The 20436-nt window shown below is 43.5% G+C and overlaps 1 protein-coding gene across 7 annotated transcripts in view; it reads right to left on the bottom strand.

Annotated features, from left to right (window-relative positions):
* ppp1r12a (protein phosphatase 1, regulatory subunit 12A) overlaps nucleotides 1–20436 on the bottom strand; it is a 73941-nt gene that overhangs the window by 15872 nt on the left and 37633 nt on the right. For 5 of the 7 annotated variants that reach the window (XM_053649816.1, XM_053649817.1, XM_053649819.1 and 2 more), the window contains exons 3-22: nucleotides 20179–20297; nucleotides 19306–19465; nucleotides 18972–19116; nucleotides 17046–17120; nucleotides 16187–16281; nucleotides 15943–16100; nucleotides 15153–15271; nucleotides 13762–13983; nucleotides 13467–13552; nucleotides 12110–12223; nucleotides 9119–9256; nucleotides 7540–7662; nucleotides 4984–5112; nucleotides 4793–4883; nucleotides 2917–3087; nucleotides 2348–2516; nucleotides 1922–2037; nucleotides 1745–1810; nucleotides 313–329; nucleotides 47–155 (exon numbers count right to left, since the gene is read on the bottom strand). In XM_053649816.1, coding sequence (XP_053505791.1) covers nucleotides 47–155; nucleotides 313–329; nucleotides 1745–1810; nucleotides 1922–2037; nucleotides 2348–2516; nucleotides 2917–3087; nucleotides 4793–4883; nucleotides 4984–5112; nucleotides 7540–7662; nucleotides 9119–9256; nucleotides 12110–12223; nucleotides 13467–13552; nucleotides 13762–13983; nucleotides 15153–15271; nucleotides 15943–16100; nucleotides 16187–16281; nucleotides 17046–17120; nucleotides 18972–19116; nucleotides 19306–19465; nucleotides 20179–20297 — 2422 coding nt within the window. The remainder of the gene's footprint in view (nucleotides 1–46; nucleotides 156–312; nucleotides 330–1744; nucleotides 1811–1921; nucleotides 2038–2347; nucleotides 2517–2916; nucleotides 3088–4792; nucleotides 4884–4983; nucleotides 5113–7539; nucleotides 7663–9118; nucleotides 9257–12109; nucleotides 12224–13466; nucleotides 13553–13761; nucleotides 13984–15152; nucleotides 15272–15942; nucleotides 16101–16186; nucleotides 16282–17045; nucleotides 17121–18971; nucleotides 19117–19305; nucleotides 19466–20178; nucleotides 20298–20436) is intronic. The other 2 variants (XM_053649818.1, XM_053649823.1) reach the window with 1 other exon arrangement.

The following is a 20436-nucleotide window of genomic DNA, read 5'->3' as shown; positions in this document are numbered from 1 at the left end:
CTCTAAAAAGCCACGCCCACTTAAAAAAACTAAAACACCTCGGTACCTTCTTGTAGTCAGTGTTGTCCTCTCGGTCGAGGCGCGAGTAGGAACGGCGGCTCTCTCTGTGATCGTAACGATCTGTGAGGGATGAACCGGAGGACACGCCATCATTTCTGACGAGACAAGTCACACATGAACATCACAACTATGTTTAAACAATTATAATGCTCTGAAAGTAAAAACAGCACAAATATTGTTACCAAGTTATTAATATACAGGTAGAACCTGTCGCTATTGTGTGCGTGTGTGTGTATTTAAAAGGTCACATACCTTAAGAGTCTTTCACTCTGGGGAACAAAGAACACAACTGAAGGTTATCAATTAAACCAATCTGGGTGTACAAAGACTTTGTCACTACATTCAGACATTAAACACAATTATGTTTAAGATAACAGCTGATGTAAGGCTGTGTAATGTCACAGTCCCAGGCTTAAGAGTGCTGACTCTTGGTTAGTCCCAGTCTGTAGAGCCCTGACTCTTGGTTAGTCCCAGTATTTAGAGACCTGACTCTTGGTTAGTCCCAGTATTTAGAGCCCTGACTCTTGGTTAGTCCCAGTATTTAGAGTTCTGACTCTTGGTTAGTCCCAGTATGTAGAGTTCTGTCTCTTGGTTAGTCCCAGTATTTAGAGCCCTGAGTCTTGGTTAGTCCCAGTATTTAGAGCCCTGACTCTTGGTTAGTCCCAGTATTTAGAGCTCTGACTCTTGGTTAGTCCCAGTATTTAGAGCTCTGACTCTTGGTTAGTCCCAGTCTGTAGAGCTCTGACTCTTGGTTAGTCCCAGTATTTAGAGCCCTGACTCTTGGTTAGTCCCAGTATTTAGAGCCCTGACTCTTGGTTAGTCCCAGTATTTAGAGCTCTGACTCTTGGTTAGTCCCAGTCTGTAGAGCTCTGACTCTTGGTTAGTCCCAGTATTTAGAGCCCTGACTCTTGGTTAGTCCCAGTATTTAGAGCCCTGACTCTTGGTTAGTCCCAGTATTTAGAGCTCTGACTCTTGGTTAGTCCCAGTCTGTAGAGCTCTGACTCTTGGTTAGTCCCAGTATTTAGAGACCTGACTCTTGGTTAGTCCCAGTCTGTAGAGCTCTGACTCTTGGTTAGTCCCAGTATTTAGAGAACTGACTCTTGGTTAGTCCCAGTCTGTAGAGCCCTGACTCTTGGTTAGTCCCAGTATTTGGAGCCCTGACTCTTGGTTAGTCCCAGTATTTAGAGCTCTGACTCTTGGTTAGTCCCAGTCTGTAGAGCTCTGACTCTTGGTTAGTCCCAGTATTTAGAGACCTGACTCTTGGTTAGTCCCAGTCTGTAGAGCTCTGACTCTTGGTTAGTCCCAGTATTTAGAGACCTGACTCTTGGTTAGTCCCAGTCTGTAGAGCTCTGACTCTTGGTTAGTCCCAGTCTGTAGAGCTCTGACTCTTGGTTAGTCCCAGTCTGTAGAGCTCTGACTCTTGGTTAGTCCCAGTATTTAGAGACCTGACTCTTGGTTAGTCCCAGTCTGTAGAGCTCTGACTCTTGGTTAGTCCCAGTCTGTAGAGCTCTGACTCTTGGTTAGTCCCAGTCTGTAGAGCTCTGACTCTTGTTTAGTCCCAGTATTTAGAGACCTGACTCTTGGTTAGTCCCAGTATTTAGAGCCCTGACTCTTGGTTAGTCCCAGTCTGTAGAGCTCTGACTCTTGGTTAGTCCCAGTCAGTGTGAATGTAGGATGATGGTACCTGAGGTTCTGCTTTAGTGCTTCCTTCCTCAGAGTCCGAGTGCTGTTCTGGGTCATTCTCATCACTCTGTAACACACATACAGTTTTAGTGGTTTTATACTTTAACAATACACTGCTGCATGTTATGCGTATGTGTAAAGGGATTGTGTGTGTGTGTATTAATATAGGGATCTGTACATCTTGGGTCCAGAACGGGACTCCGGTAGAGCGTCGTTTCTCTCGAGGGCGTCTGCGATCACGTATAGAGCGAGGCTGAGTTTTATCCTCTCCCTCCTTCTCCTCCTCTTTCTTATCTGAAAACACACACACCCCATCATCTAACACCAAGCCGCATCATATGACTAGATTGAGGTACAGACAGGTTTTGATGCTTAAAAAAAATATATACATTTTAGGTTTACTCAGCCAGTCGGGGTTAAATTTTATTCACTAGGATGTTTTTTTCATGCCTCGACTACTGAAAATTCAATACTGTACTGTAGAATAGTTTCATTATACAATACAAGCAGCAGCCATTCAGGGCTAGTGTTTTCACACAGTCAGATTTATGTATTTATTTTTTTACACGTTCTTGATTTTTAAGCCGTGTGTTTAGCACGTCACCTTTCTCAGTGTCGCGGGCGGAGCTCCTGTAGCTGGGCGTGATTCCACTCAGACTGTCAGGGCGGTTCAGCGAGGAAGAGGAGGAGGAAGTGTAGAGAGAGGAAGAAGTGACTGAGGACGTTGGCACAGTAGTGGAAGTGGACGAGCTGAAGGAGGGGGTGCGGAATCGCTACACACACACACTACAGTCAGACTTCTGTCTCATAACTATGAACGAGTTATTTAGTCACACTGTAATAAATTCATTATTATTAATACAGTAACTATAAGTAAAACTTCTAAAATGCGTTTTATTTAGAAATGTTATAAAAAAAAAAACAAAAAACAACAGTTTACTGTTGAATAAGCAACGACCAGGTTGTACTGTGTCATAAAATTTAACAACCAATCAGATTCCATTATGCAAATGATGCACAGGTACTCAAAGTAACAGGATGAAGTCTAGCAGGTTTAAGGCGCGTTGCCTATTTGCATAATCGTTGAATATTAATTTCTTGGGGAAAAAAAGGATTGGCACCTTTGCGCTAATTTAAATATAAACACCGCTCTCGATGACGGATCCTCCTCACCTCCTCGAAGCGATAGCGTGACCGATAGTCGTCCTCCTTTGTCTCCGCCTCCTTCTTCTCCTTGTCCTGTTTTTCCTTCTCTTCTTTTTCCTTCTCTTCCTCTCGGGACCGGATTGGACGATTGCGTCCGATGGTCTTCTCCGCCTCCTGGAGGTCAGTTAAGGTCACGCCCTGAAAATGAGCAGAAGTAAGGGGTCAAATATAGGTTAATATATAAACATACAGTATCTCGCAAAAGTGAGTACACCCCTCACATTTTTGTAAATATTTGATGATATCTTTTCATGTGACAACACTGAAGAAATGACACTTTGCTACAATGTAAAGTAGTGAGTGTACAGCTTGTGTAACAGTGTAAATGTGCTGTCCCCTCAAAATAACTCAACACACAGCCATTAATGTCTAAACCGCTGGCAACAAAAGTGAGTACACCCCTAAGAGAAAATGTCCAAATTGGGGCCAATTAGCCATTTTCTCTCCCCGGTGTCATGTGACTTGTTAGTGTTACAAGGTCTCAGGTGTGAATGGAGAGCAGGTGTGTTAAATTTGGTGTCATCGCTCTCACACTCCCTCATACTGGTCACTGGAAGTTCAACATGGCACCTCATGGCAAAGAACTCTTTGAGGATCTGAAAAAAAGAATTGTTGCTCTACATAAAGATGGCCTAGGCTATAAGAAGATTGCCGAGACCCTGACACTGAGCTGCAGCACGGTGGCCAAGACCATACAGCGGTTTAACAGGACAGGTTCCACTCAGAACAGGCCTCGCCATGGTCGACCAAAGAAGTTGAGTGCACGTGCTCAGCATCATATCTAGAGGTTGTCTTTGGGAAATAGACGTATGAGTGCTGTCAGCATTGCTGCAGAGGTTGAAGGGGTGGGGGATCAGCCTGTCAGTGCTCAGACCATACGCCGCACACTGCATCAAATTGGTCTGCCTGGCTGTCGTCCCAGAAGGAAGCCTCTTCTAAAGATGATGCACAAGAAAGCCCACAAACAGTTTGCTGAAGACAAGCAGACTAAGGACATGGATTACTGGAACCATGTCCTGTGGTCTGATGAGACCAAGATGAACTTATTCGGTTCAGATGGTGTCAAGTGTGTGTGGTGGCAACCAGGTGAGGAGTACAAAGACAAGTGTGTCTTGCCTACAGTCAAGCATGGTGGTGGGAGTGTCATGGTCTGGGGCTGCATGAGTGCTGCTGCACTGGGGAGCTACAGTTCATTGAGGGAACCATGAATGCCAACATGTACTGTGACATACTGAAGCAGAGCATGATCAGTATGCAGTATTCCAGCATGATAAAGACCCCAAACACACCTCCAAGACGACCACTGCCTTGCTAAAGAAGCTGAGGGTGAAAGTGATGGACTAAACCCTATTGAGCATCTGTGGGGCATCCTCAAACAGAAGGTGGAGGAGCACAAGGTCTCTAACATCCACCAGCTCCGTGATGTCATCATGGAGGAGTGGAAGAGGACTCCAGTGGCACCCTGTGAAGCTCTGGTGAACTCCATGCCCAAGAGGGTTAAGGCAGCGCTGGAAAATAATGGTGGCCACACAAAATATTGACACTTTGGGCTCAATTTGGACATTTTCACTTAGGGGTGTACTCACTTTTGTTGCCAGCGGTTTAGACATTAATGGCTGTGTGTTGAGTTATTTTGAGGGGACAGCAAATTTACACTGTTACACAAGCTGTACACTCACTACTTTACATTGTAGCAAAGTGTCATTTCTTCAGTGTTGTCACATGAAAAGATATAATTAAATATTTACACAAATGTGAGGGGTGTACTCACTTTTGTGAGATACTGTAGGGGACAGGTCAAATACAGCGAGTTAAAGAAAGAGGTGGTGAGACAGATGAGTACCTGTGTGGACCTTCTGGACTGTCGAGCCTGTCGAGATCGAGCTTTCCTCTGAGACTCTGACTCCTCATCACGCACAGGAGTGAGGTATGATCTACACACACAATCATAATTAATGAATTTAACAGTAATACAGTTACGTTTAAGGCATAAAAACAGCTTAGAAAAGCAAAAGTGTCTCTTTATGAGTGTACCTGCGTCTCTCTCTGCCATCTCCTGCAATAGTGTGTGCGGTGGTGGTGGTGGTGGTGGCTGCAGTGTTAATGGTGGGGATTACAGTCGCTGACTCCTTCTCTTTCTCAGCACCATCCTCGGACCAATACCTAGTGAGAAACACGCATTACTTTAATCAGGTGTCTGAAGGAAAGTAAAATGTGTAATATAAAACATTTCTGTATGGAAAAAAATCTCCGTATTCTTCCTTTAAAAATGCCAAAAGCAGAAAGGTATAAGATTCTGGAACCCTCTCTGGTAGAAAAACGGCATCGCAAGCATCTTAGAGAAGAACATTTCATAACCTCTCGGTGTCATTTTTCCATCTTCTAGAAAAGTCGAGTGTAAATGTTTTCATGGCTAAACCAAACTACAGATTTACGCACGCATAAATCACAGCACGGCTGGTTTAGAATTAGCCACACCCACGTAACTCCATTACAGTCGAAGAGAAACCTAAACATAACAAAATGACGACTCAACGATTAAAGAACACCTCATAAGCGTGGCAAGCTCCAAATGTTCCAATAATACAGCTCAGTTATTGCAGCGCGCCGGACAGCAGAGACCCATACTAACTGCTCCTCCTTTTATAGGGCGCCATTACTTTTGTCCTAACTGAATGACAATCTTGATGAAAGTCATCAATATGAAGTGACAGAGTTTCTCAATATGTTCATTAAAATGGTGTGTAACTAAAATAAAAAAATATTTAAACTGGACAGTGAAATCTGTGTATAAATTCACAGAAACTCATCGATTTGAAAACGATAAGATTTGAAGATCCATCATGACTCACGTTAATGAGATTTATACATAAATTTACAAAAACTCAGGAGAGAAATGTAGAATTCCAACTAACTGTTTCATGAACAGCACATTTCATGTATAACTGTTCAGTTTGTGTCAAGAATCTGTCAAGTATCCCTCTGGTGGGTTCCACTGTCCATCCAGTATTCCCTAGTTCCCTTTGTCTTTTTGGGGTTTCCCTAGCTCCCGGTATTCCTTTCACGGTCTCCCTAGTTCACACTGTTCCTTAAATTTCCCCCTAATTCCTTTCATCTTTTCAGCATCCCCTCAAATTTACACTGTCCCTCCAGTATCCCCCTAGATCCGTCCAACCTTCCAATATCCCCCTAGGTCCCTCGGGCATTCCAGTATCCCCCTAATTTCCTCCAGCCTTCAAGTATCCCCCTAGTTCCCTCGGGCATTCCAGTATCCCCCTAGTTTCCTCCAGCCTTCCAGTATCCCCCTAGTTCCGTCTGGCCTTCCAGTATACCCCTAGTTCCGTCTGGCCTTCCTGTATCCCCCAGTTCCTTCTGTCCTTCCAGTAACCTGCTAGTTCCCTCCGGCCTTCCAGTATCCCCCAGTTCCTTCTGTCCTTTTAGTAACTCGCTAGTCCCCTCTGCCTTTCCAGTATCCCCCAGTTCCTTCTGTCCTTTTAGTAACTCGCTAGTCCCCTCTGCCTTTCCAGTATCCCCCTACTTCCCTCTGACCTTCCAGTATCCCCCTAGTTCCTTCTGTGCTTCCAGTATCCCCCTAGTTCCTTCTGTGCTTCCAGTATCCCGCTAGTTCCCTCTGGCCTTCCAGTGTCCTGCTAGCTCCCTCTGGCCTACCAGTATACCCTAGTTTCTTCTGTCCTTCCAGTATACCCCTAGTTCCCACGGTTCCTTCAATATCCTCCTAATTCCTTTTCCCTTTGCAGTATTCCCTCAAATTTCCTTCTGTCCTTCCAGTATCCTGCTAGATCCCTCTGTCCTTCCAGAATCCTGCTAGATCCCTCCGTCCTTCCAGAATCCTGCTAGATCCCTCCGTCCTTCCAGAATCCTGCTAGTTCCTTCTATCCTTCCAGTAACCCCCCCCCCCCCAAGTTCCTTCTGTCCTTCCAATATTCCCTAAAATTTCCATTGTCCTTCCAGTATCCTTCTAATTCCTTCTGTCCTTTCAGTAAATTTTATTTGTATCCAGTGTGAAAAATAAAAGTCAGCATACATTCAGAGTCTGTTCATTGAATCTTGGTTGTTCTATTATAAAATTGTCATGTGTTTTAGACTTCAAAATACTTGTAAATACTATTTGGGAACACTGTTTTTTGCACATGCTGTTGACATGGAACAAAATTAATAAACACGTATAAATATAAAATGGGCCAAATGTCTTAACGCCTTTATACTTTCCCAAGCCATATACATATGTGCACTTAGTAGTGTAATGTGAGAAACCCTTAGTTTTGGAGGAAAAAAAAATATTCTTAGAATAATTTTTTTTACTGTACATATTAATGAGAGGTAAAATCGCAAAACCTCTTGGCTGCTGTGCCTGATGTGAGCTAGCTCACTAAGAATGAGCTGAATAGGGATAGCATGCTAGCTAACAAACAAAGTAGTAAATATATACACCAAGGATAACTCACTCTCGCCTGATATAACAGTTTCAAACAGAAAAATACAGAAAAACTAAAGATACTGGGTAAAGAAATAAATTCCATAACAAGGATAAATCAGTGTGTATGCGTTTGTGAACGTGTGTATGTGTACCTGGACACACTGCGATGTCCTGTAGGTGAGGTAATAGTGGTAGTGGAGGTGGAACTTGTCGTCGTGGAAACCGTGGAGGAAGTGGAGCTCACAGCGTCGTCTTGCCTCCTTCCAAACGATCCGCTACACACAGAGAATTAACTTATCGCAATCCTGACACATACTAATCCCCCCCATTTTTTATTTTAACAAAAAAAGAAAAAACTTGTGGATGTAAAACTAAACACATTAATGATGATTAATATACTATCACAAATAACGCAACTCACAGCCATCTCCAACATTTAATCTTCTCCAAACTTACACACACAACAACCACAGCAGGAGCCACATCATGCAGTGAGAGCGTGCATTTGTGTGTAACAGAAGTGTGTATTTAAATTCATCTGTTGTTGGCTGTAACATCTAACTCTCGACAAACCCCTTTTCTGTGATTGGGCCTTACCAATAATCACAAAGCGGTTTGGCTAAGAGAGTCTGCTGTAATTTGGATTTCACCAAAAGTAGCCCATTTGGGACCCCTGTCCTTCCGGTATCACCCTAGGACTCCTTTTCCATCCAGTATTCCTCTAGTTCCAGTTATCCTTCCACTACACTAGTAGTTCCCACCATCCTATCCGATACCCCTCTAGTTCCCGCCGTCCTATACGATACCCCTCTAGTTTCCGCCATCCTATCCGATGCCCCCCTAGTTCCCGCCATCCTATCTGAGAACCCTCTAGTTCCCGCCGCCCTATCCGATACCCCTCTAGTTCTCGCCGTCCTTCAAAAAGTCCTCTAGTTCCCACCGTCCTTCAAAAAGTCCTCAATTTCCTGCTGTCCTTCAAAAACACTTGTAGTTCCCACTGTCCGAATTGAGCTGACCTGGTGGTATCTCCTCAGTTCCCATTGTTATTCCAGAATCCCCTTTTATTCCCACTGCCCTTCCAGGATCCCTCCAATTCCCGGTGACTTCCTGTATCCCCTTTGTTCCTGCCGTCTTTCCAGTATCCCCCTAGTTGCCACTGTCCTTTCAATGTCCCCTGACACAAGCTTTAACATTAAACTCTCTACAAACCCCTTCACTATGATTGGGCCAAATAATTGCAGTGCTTTTGGGTAAGAAAGTCTGCTTTAATTTGGACTTCACCAAAGTAGGCAGTAACGGCACATAGAGGTTCTCTTGAGCACCCTATAAAAGCCGAAAAATATAAATGGGAAAGCCTTGCGGTACACAATTTGGGACAGGGCCACTATTGGTGAGCTCACTATTTTAGATGATGATGAGAAGCATGTAAAACCTGACATTAAAAGCTTTACATGTGCAAAGTGCTACTATGGTTCCTGACAATTGTTTTTTTTTTTTTAAAGTACGTGACATCAAAGCTTTTCAGCTGCGATTGTGAACTCAACAATCGCATGATCTCAGACAATTGTAATTACTATCAACTCCTATCATACTATCAAATAAACTAAATTATCATAAATAATTTTTCACTTTCTTTTGACAAATGTTATGAAAGAATTAGTGAAACATTTGCATGAAAACACACCTACAGAAATAAAGAGTGTGTGTGTGTGTGAGACGGTGTGTGTGTACCTGCGGTGTATGCTGTAAGACTGGTAGTAGGACGATGAGGCTTTAGTGCTGGTAGGATCCAGACTGGAAGCCGAAGATGATTTTGCAGGAAGATCGCGAGAGCTGCTGCTTCGGCCGAGTGTTAAAGTGTGTGACGTGCTGCAGAGTGCGTGACTGTTAGCAAGACGTGAAGACACACATATACACACACACACCCCTCTACAGTAGGGGTCCTATGAGTCCGAGTCCACAGCTGAAAACTGAATTTTTCATATAATCATAGTGCGTGTTTGATAACTGATAAAATAGCTACATGTTTTAGCAGTGAACTCAGACTGTATACACAAAACTATCCACACACACGTAAGCATACACAATTTCAAAAGAATAAACAAACACAATCCTTGGCTCCTTTTAATCACTAACTCAGAATAAGGATCAAGAGCTCCATCCCAAATCACACACTACAGTCCAAAAGAGCATTTACAAGAGTAGCCCAGTTTACGTTTCCCCTTAGTTGACCAGGAAACATTATACTAGGAACCAAGAAAACCAGTGAACACTATGCTCACAAAATTTCACTGTCCATCCGTTATCCTCTCGATCCTGCTGTCCTTCTGGTATACCTCTCGTAGCTCTAGCTGCCCTTACAGTATCCCCTAATTTCCACTCTCCTTATGGTACCTGCACAATGTACGTTGTCCTTCTAGTATCCCCCTAGTTCCCACTGTCCTTCCAGTATCCCCCTAGTTCCCACTGTCCTTCCAGTATCCCCCTAGTTCCTTCTATTCTTCCAGTATCCCCCTAGTTTGTTCTGTCCTTCCAGAATCCCCTAGTTCCTTCTGTCCTTCCAGTATCCCCCTAGTTCCTTCTGTCCTTCCAGTATCCCCCTAGTTCCTTCTGTCCTTCCAGTATCCCCCTAGTTCCTTCTGTCCTTCCAGTATCCCCCTAGTTCCTTCTGTCCTTCCAGTATCCCACTAGTTCCTTCTGTCCTTCCAGTATCCCCCTAGTTCCTTCTGTCCTTCCAGTATCCCCCTAGTTCCTTCTGTCCTTCCAGTATCCCCCTAGTTCCTTCTGTCCTTCCAGTATCCCCCTAGTTCGTTCTGTCCTTCCAGTATCCCACTAGTTCCTTCGGTCCTTCTAGTATCCACCACTAGTTCCCACCGTCCTTCCAGTATCCCCCAGTTCCTTCTGTCCTTCCAGTATCCCCCTAGTTCCCACTGTCCTTCCAGTATCCCCCTAGTTCCTTCTGTCCTTCCAGTATCCCCCTAGTTCCCACTGTCCTTCCAGTATCCCCCTAGTTCCTTCAGTCCTTCCAGTATCCCCCAGTTCCTTCTGTCCTTCCAGTATCCCCCTAGTTCCTTTTGTCCTTCCAGTATCCCCCTAGTTCCTTCTGTCCTTCCAGTATCCCACTAGTTCCTTCTGTCCTTCCAGTATCCCACTAGTTCCTTCTGTCCTTCTAGTATCCACCACTAGTTCCCACCGTCCTTCCAGTATCCCCCTAGTTCCTTCTGTCCTTCCAGTATCCCCCTAGTTCCTTCTGTCCTTCCAGTATCCCCATAGTTCCTTCTGTCCTTCCAGTATCCCACTAGTTCCTTCTGTCCTTCTAGTATCCACCACTAGTTCCCACCGTCCTTCCAGTATCCCCCTAGTTCCTTCGGTCCTTCCAGTATCCCCCTAGTTCCCATTGTCCTTCCAGAATCCCCTAGTTCCTTCTGTCCTTCTAGTATCCACGACTAGGTCCCACTATCCTTCCAGTATCCACCACTAGTTCCCACTGTCCTTCCAGAATCCCCCTAGATCCTTCTGCCCTTCCAGAATCCCCCCTAGTTCCTTCAGTCCTTCCAGTATCCCCTAGTTCCTTCTGTCCTTCCAGAATGTACTTGCAGCATTCTGAATATTTTAGCGAGATTTTTTCAGAAAAAAATTCTACTGCAAGACAGAAAGCAGGCATCAGAGGTGCAGCTAATGAAAGACGGGTAAACATCTTGATTATCAACACATCCTCAGAGTAACACATTTAAAAACATAAGCACATGCATAGCACTGCTGTGAGCACAAGCAATGGTGAAGGTAAACTAGGTTTAAAATGCTATTAACTTCTTAAATAATAGCATTTAATGTTAGCGGAGCCTAAAATGCTTTTACTTAATTAGTTATGCAAGAGGTACTCACGTCAAAGCATAAGACAGAATTATGAACATATAATTTTTTGGATTGAATGATTTTAATGATTAAATGGATTAAATGGTTGTATTAGTAAGAGGGCGTTTGAATGAAATCGGAAAGCTTTGGGTCCAGCATAAAGACTAATTCACACCCATCTCCAGACAAAAACACAGAGACTGGTAGCTACTTTGCACATGTTCATGTTGTGCTCATTTCCAGACAACTAACACCTAATCCATATCCGGTTCTAGAAAGATTTAGACAAAAGCTAGCCTATATCTGGTTCTATATAAGTTAGGCTTTCAGTTCTAGATAAAGACCGGTGTGTACATGGTTCTAGATAAAGGCCAGTTGGACACGGTTCTAGATAAAGGCCGAGCTCAGTTCAAGATAAAGGCCGTGGTGAACTCAGTTCTAGATAAAGGCCGGGGTGAGCTCGGTTCTAGATAAAGGCCGGTGTCAACACGGTTCTAGATAAAGGCCGAGCTCAGTTCAAGATAAAGGCCGGGGTGAACTCGGTTCTAGATAAAGGCCGAGTTCAGTTCAAGATAAAGGCCGGGGTGAACTCGGTTCTAGATAAAGGCCGGGGTGAACTCGGTTCTAGATAAAGGCCGGGGTGAACTCGGTTCTAGATAAAGGCCGGGGTGAACTCGGTTCTAGATAAAGGCCGGGGTGAACGCGGTTCTAGATAAAGGCCGGGGTGAACGCGGTTCTAGATAAAGGCCGAGCTCGGTTCTAGATAAAGGCCAAGCTCGGTTCGAGATAAAGGCCAAGCTCGGTTCGAGATAAATGCCAAGCTCGGTTCGAGATAAAGGCCGAGCTCAGTTCTAGATAAAGGCTAACCTGCGCTGGTAGCTGGACATTCGGTTCAAGGAGGTTGTGTCGTTGTTCTTCAGATCTTCATCCCAGCGTCTCCGTGTGTAAGAACCGCTGCGCACCAGAGTAGCAGCCGAGTCCCTGAGAACCAGAGACTACAGTAGAACCATGGCATGTACACACACACGCACAGTGCACAGTGCTCTGTGTGTGTCTGTGTGTAACAGCCATCTTAAAAACTAGGGTTCCTTAAAAGATTGTGTAATTTAACGTAATTGTGATCTAAAAACTCAATTTTCTAATAAAATTGTAATAAAACGAAAACAAATATTTTCCTGGTTAAAGTAAATGGTCTAAGGCATTCTTAAATCCATTTTCTTCCTTTTTTTTAGCTTAATTCTAATTTATGCCGTCACCAAATGACTGATAAATAAATATAAATACAAATAAAATATTTGCGGGTTTTGTGCAAAATCATTAAGCACTGTTTTAAATATCGGAAATAATCTACAATAAAATCATGAATTATTTATAGTTAATTATAATTCTTGATTTATACTTTGCTAAGCTGTTAATAATGAGAATATTACATAACATTTAGGTTTTATAATATAAAATATATCTAATTTCTTCTTCAAACACACTGCATGCTGAGCTGCATTTCCATCTCACACTGCAACACACAGCAGTGAACAGCAGGGGGTGTGCTCAGCAACACACACAGACACACACACAGACACACACACAGACACACACACAGACAGACACACAGACAGACACACAGACAGACACACACACAGACACACACACAGACACACACACAGACACACACACAGACACACACACAGACACACACACAGACACACACACAGACACACACACAGACACACACACAGACACACACACAGACACACACACACACAGACACACACACACAGACACACACACAGACACACACACAGACACACACACAGACACACACACAGACACACACACAGACACACACAGACACACACACACACAGACACACACACACACAGACACACACACACACAGACACACACACACACACACAGACACACACACAGACACACACACAGACACACACACAGACACACACACAGACACACACACAGACACACACACAGACACACACAGACACACACAGACACACACACAGACACACACACAGACACACACACACACAGACACACACACAGACACACACACACACAGACACACACACAGACACACACACAGACACACACACAGACACACACACAGACACACACACAGACACACACACAGACACACACACAGACACACACAGACACACACAGACACACACAGACACACACAGACACACACACAGACACACACACACCTGTTTTCCTTCTCGTCCATGTCTGATACACTCAGGTGTCTTCTTGGGAAAGTGGGAGCCACATACACTAGAGACTTCTCTTTCTCCTGACCAAAATAAATAGATAAATAAATAAATAGTTATAATAATAAAAATTATTATTATTATTAGTAGTAGTAGTCTCAGCGAAAGAGGCGTGGCCAGTGAAGGAGACATGGCTGACATTTTGGTGTCATGTCTGACTCCCCGTTACAGTGTCCCCTCATATACAGTCACCGGTCTCAGTGAAAGTGGGCGTGGCCTCTGTGTCACACACCTTCTCCTTGTCCTTGTTATCCAGTGAGGAGGTGAGGCGAGGCGAGGAGGCAGAGCGCATCACCCCGCTAAGGTCTTTCTCCTTCTGAGCCTCTTTAGTGGCGCTGATCTCCGCCAGCGCACCGTAACTTCCTGTCTTCCTCAGGCCCAGTCTCCATGACGCCGGCGACTCGTCCTTCCTCTCCTCCTCTTTAGGGGACACTTTACCTGCAGGTACACTCACCTGGTGGGAGAGAGAAAGAGAGAGAAGGGAGTAAAAAAAAAAAAATGAGTCTGGAGGTTAACCGTGACCTCATGATACACACACAAATACGTGTATTAGTGTGTGAGAGTCTTTGTGCTTTTTAAAGTACCTTTGGGCTTCACAAAAGCGCTGTGCACATAAATAAATAAGTAAATAAATAAATGATCAGCTTGATGTTTTTAATGGGTTGATGATCTCATTAGGATAAATAAACACAGCGGGATTAAACAGATCTACAGGAGTAATACTGAATAAACCCGGTTTAGTGACACTACACATCACCATGCAGAGAGGTTACGGGCTCGGATTAACCAGCTCGAATTCTGATTGGTTAGGAACGTGGGTAAGGGAGGGGTTTATTAATTTTTGGGGGTAGGAGCACACTCGAAGCCTCACCAACACTTTATTGGGCACAAGAGAAATGCCCGTTTTTCTCAAGCCCTGACGCCACAACGCAGGACAGGCCTCGCCCGGAGCAGATATACACTCACACTACGGCACACACACACACACACACACGGGGGTGGGGGTGAGAGGAGAGAGGGGCGGGAGAGAGAGAGAAGGGGGGGGAGGGGAAGAGAGAGGGGGGAGAAAGGGAGAAAGAGTGAGGGGGGAAGAGAGAGAGAGAAAGAGTGAAAGGACGGGGGAGAAAGAGAGAGAAAGAGTGAGAGATGGGGGAGAAAGAGAGAAAACAGGAGTAGAAAAGAGTGAACAGTTTGTGTGTTTCATTATTTGAGTAGCAAATTCAAATCTTCTGAAGATACCTTAGAGGGCCACTCACGCGCACACTCACGCGCACACTCACGCGCACACTCACGCGCACACTCACGCGCACACTCACGCACACACTCACGCACACACTCACGCACACACTCACGCACACACTCACGCACACACTCACCAGACAGTAAAGATTTCCAGAGTAGAAAATAAAACACTAGTTCTGTGAAGTGGCTCAACACGATGACATCAACCCCAATCCCACACCAGCCAATCACACACAGCCGTGGTGCATCAGAGAGCAGTGCAGATGCTAAGCGCTACATTAGCTCAGAGGTAGTGTAGTGCTGCGGCAGAGCTTTAATGTCTACATGTGCAGGGGTTTTTATTCCATTGCACCAGTCCAGCAGTGTGTTCAGTGTGTGTACCTTTTTGACAGGTGAGGTGGGCGTGACTGGAGTGTTGCTGGAGGCGGAGACTGGGATGGTGGTGGGGGCGGGGACAGAGCTGGTGGAGTTACTGACCGGAACGGCTGATTTGGTCTTATCTGGAATAGAGAGAGAGAGAGAGAGAGAGAGAGAGAGAGAGAGAGAGAGATGATGTATAATATATAACAGCAATATAATACAAATAAAACTCAATAAAAATATCATTCATTTATAAAATGAAATAAAAAAATAAGCACAAATTAAACAAATACAAATAAAATTTATAATACATGAAAAAGCCAATAAATCAATGAACACAAACAGAGGAAAAAAAAAACCCAACAAAAAAAAATATAATAAACAATTATAAAACAATCAATATAAGAAATTTTTTTTTTATAAATACATACACACACACACACACACACACACACACACACACACACACACACATAAAATCATAAAATAAAGTATATAAATATAATTAAATACTGAATGGCAAATCAAATAACTATAACAAGCGCAGAAAAAAAAGGAATAAATAAGAACGTAAATGAAAAAAACAACCAGTAATGTTTATAAGAATGAATAAAAGAAATAAATATCCTTATAATTATATTTGTAATATATATAATCATAATGTATAACAAACGAATAAATTAACAACGGAAATACGTCTAGTCAGTGTATATTAAATAAACTTCGAATAATAAATGAGATCACATACAGAGTGACGTGTGTGTGTGTGTGTGTGTGTGTGTGTGTGTGTGTGTGCACACGCGCCCCCCACCTGCTTCATTCTCAGACTCCGAGTCGTCTTCCTCCTCATCCTCACTGGAGCAGCTCGACTCGTCCTTCTTCACCTCCTCCACATCATCAGCTTTCTCCGACTCCAGGTTCTCGATGTGAGGAGTGTTCTTCTCCACCTCCAGTAACAGTGTCTCCTTACTGCACAATAAATACACTCAAATCAAATACATTATCAAATGGAGTGTATGTTAAAAGGGGGGGGGGGGGGTAGGGTGTTTCCTCACCTCTTCACGGCCGGTTTAGTGGACTGGTTATTATCCGCTGTAGTGGTAGTCTCTATCAAAGGAGATTTCTTAGCGTCTTTCTTCTCACTCATCAGCTGGAGGACGAGAACATGACCACCACCATCAGACTTTACCAACATTACACAACTCCTCATTTACATTAAACATGATCATCTAGAGAATCTGTACCACCTCCATCATTTACATACTCCATTTCATCTACACTCTCAGGCACTTTATTAGGAACACCTGTACACCTCCTTATTCGTGCGATCATCTAACCAGAAAACCGTGTGGCAGCAGCACGAAGCAGAACATCATCGGTGCCAGACTGAGTTCAACGGAGAACGTCCAGATCGAGCCGGCGCTGACAGGAAGGCTAAAGCGACTCAGATAGCCACTCTATACAATCGTGGTGAGCAGAAAAGCATCTCGAACACTGAGGTGGATGGGCTACAGCTGGAAGACTGGGAAAAACGTGGCCTGGGCTGACAAGTCTGGATTTCTTCTGAGGCACACAGGCATGAATCCAATCCAGTAGAACACCTTTGAGATGTGGTAGAATGAGGGATTCGCTGCAGGGAAGCGCACCAGAAACATCTTCAGGAACTGCATGATGCCATCATGGACCAGACTCTCAAAGGAATGTTTCCAACATCATGTGGAATCCATGCCATCATCTCCAGAATCTGTATCATCTACGATGATCTACAACGACGCTCTTCTACGATGATCTACAACGACGCTCTTCTACGATGATCTACAACGACGCTCTTCTACGATGATCTACAACGACGCTCTTCTACATCACTCTCCATACCTGCATGTCATACTATTACATTCACACTGAAGTCCTCACCAGATTCTGTTTCTTCTGTAACTCTTCTAAATATCCCAAGACATCTTCATCTGACACGTCGAACGCCGTCTGACCCTGAACACACACACACAGAGACAAACAAAAAAGGTAATCACTACATGTTGTAAACGTTTGTTGATGTAACTGTGATAAAGTGTAAATAAATTACAGTAATGTAACAATCATCTACTCACCCTCCATCTCCTCATCCAATCATCCATCTCCTCATCCAATCATCTACTCACCCATCCATATCATCTATTCATCCATCCATCTCCTCATCCAATCATCTATTCACCCATCCATCTCCTCATCCAATCATCTACTCACCCATCCATCTCCTCACCCATCCATCTCCTCATCCAATCATCTATTCATCCATCCATCTCCTCATCCAATCATCTACTCACCCATCCATCTCCTCATACAATCATCTATTCATCCATCCCCTCATACAATCATCTACTCACCCATCCACCTCCTCATCCAATCATCTATTCAGCCATCCATCACCTCATCCAATCATCTACTCACCCATCCATCACCTCATCCAATCATCTATTCATCCATCCATCTCCTCATCCAATCATCTACTCACCCATCCATCTCCTCATACAATCATCTACTCACCCATCCACCTCCTCATCCTAATCATATACTCACCCATCCATCTCCTCATCCAATCATCTACTCACCCATCCATCTCCTCATCCAATCATCAATTCATCCATCCATCTCCTCATCCAATCACCTACTCACCCATCCAACTCCTCATCCAATCATCTACTCACCCATCCATCTCCTCATCCAATCATCTACTCACCCATCCATCTCCTCATCCAATCATCTATTCATCCATCCATCTCCTCATCCATTCATCTACTCACCCATCCATTTCCTTATCCAATCATCTACCCACCCATCCATTTCCTTATCCAATCATCTATTCACCCATCCATCTCCTTATCCAATCATCTATTCACCCATCCATCTCCTCATCCCAATCATCTACTCACCCATCCATTGCCTCATTCAAATCTACTCACCCATCCATTCATCTACTCACCCATCCATCTCCTCATCCAATCATCTACTCACCCATCCATCTCCTCATCCATTCATCTACTCACCCATCCATCTCCTCATCCAATCATCTACTCACCCATCCATTTCCTCATCCAATCATCTATTCTCCTCATCCAATCATCTATTCACCCATCCATCTCCTCATCCCAATCATCTACTCACCCATCCATTGCCTCATTCAAATCTACTCACCCATCCATTCATCTACTCACCCATCCATCTCCTCATCCAATCATCTACTCACCCATCCATCTCCTCATCCATTCATCTACTCACCCATCCATCTCCTCATCCAATCATCTACTCACCCATCCATTTCCTCATCCAATCATCTATTCTCCTCATCCAATCATCTATTCACCCATCCATTTCCTCATCCAATCATCTATTCACCCATCCATTTCCTCATCCAATCATCTATTCACCCATCCATCTCCTCATCCAATCATCTATTCACCCATCCATTTCCTTATCCAATCATCTACTCACCCATCCATTTCCTTATCCAATCATCTATTCACCCATCCATTTCCTTATCCAATCATCTATTCACCCATCCATCTCCTCATCCAATCGTCTATTCACCCATCCATTTCCTTATCCAATCATCTACTCACCCATCCATCCTATCAATCCATCTATTTATTCACATATACATCAATCCATATTCAACCATTTATCTAGCCAACTGTGTATTTATGCACCCATCCATCCATCTATTTACACATCCATCCATTCATCCATCTCTCAATTTATATATTCACTTTATCATAGCACTGCGTCACACTGACGATACACCGATGCGTGACTAACGACAGAGCCTTCATAAAGATTAATTACCACTTTATTAACGACGTCCATGTCACAGAGGTTCTCCACCAGGATCCTGCAGGCTTCATCCTTCCCCCAGTGAGCAGCAGCATGAAGAGGAGTCCAGCCATCATAATCTTTAATATTTACATCATAACCTGCCTGGATTAAAAGCCTGAAACACACACACACAGACACACACACACACAGAGCATTAGACTTAAAATAAATAAATACAACAGTGTGTGAGAATCCTCAGGGTCCTAAAGCCCACCCTCACAGGTCCCATTCTCTCATACACTACATCATTCTCACTCTATAATTAAAACTTTAACTAGACCTAAGAACCGGAATTGTTACTCACTTTAAAACCTCCGTGTAGCCTTTAGCAGCGGCGACGTGCAGCGCGGTTCCTCCTGACTTGGCGTGTCGGACATCGTTTATTTGCCCGCTGTTTAGCCACTGACGTGCGTCACGTAGCATGATGCGCTCCTCCTCCTTCCTCGCCGCCTCTATATCCACACCTTCAGCAAAAAATTAAACATCACAAAACATTTTACCTCTGAGCCTGTGAGGTGTGCGTTATTTTATAATACAACAACAACAATAAATAATCATACATAAATAAAGGTCATGCGTTTGGAATCTTGACAAAGAGAAAAATTCACAAAACTAATACAATGCCAGAGCGTTGTTTCACACATTTCAAAATCAACACCATGAGGAAAAAACCCCACATTATTCAAGGAAGATAAATATTTTTAAAAAACAACAGAAATGCTTATTTATGCTATACTTAAATTTATAAAGCCATTATTCCTACTCCAGACTGCAGGGAAGAAATTCTACTAATCTACTAAAATAATCCAAACACAAGACATCTCAAACACAAACATGCAAAGAAAAGAAAACCAAAAGGGGGAAAAAGCTCAACGAAATAAACAAAAAGCAAACAAAAATTAAACAAACTGAAGAAGCAGAAAAGAAAGAAATAAAAACAAAATCAATAAAATAAATGAAGCAATAACAAAAATACAACGAAACCAAACAATTATAACAAAAACCCCAAATAAAAACAAGTTTCTATAAAACTTCCTTATTAGACTTTTCACTCCTTTCTATTTTTAGATTTTTGTGCATTGTGCTCCCTTCTTTCTTTTTCGCTCGGTTTATTGATGGTTTTATTTCCTGTCTCCGCTCCACCTGCTGGAGAAGAATGAAATATACTGAAGAGCACCTTGTCGGTTGATTTCGTTTTTCAGCAGCTCCTCCATGGGTTCTTCCTCAGCGATGTCCAGCGGCGTCTCTCCCTCACTGTTAACCACGCCTACATTCGCACCCTGATTGATCAAATACCTGCAAATACACACAGACACACACACACACATTATTATAGAGAAGACAAAGAAAAAGAGAACAGGTAAAGCACATTATTCTATCCTTAATAATAATCATAAAATATCATCATTATGACATTTCTATGATACACCATATA

The sequence above is a fragment of the Ictalurus furcatus genome, chromosome 19 (assembly GCF_023375685.1).
Source record: "Ictalurus furcatus strain D&B chromosome 19, Billie_1.0, whole genome shotgun sequence".
NCBI classification, from domain to species: Eukaryota; Metazoa; Chordata; class Actinopteri; order Siluriformes; family Ictaluridae; genus Ictalurus; species Ictalurus furcatus.
This window is presented reverse-complemented; position numbering and strand designations above follow the sequence as displayed.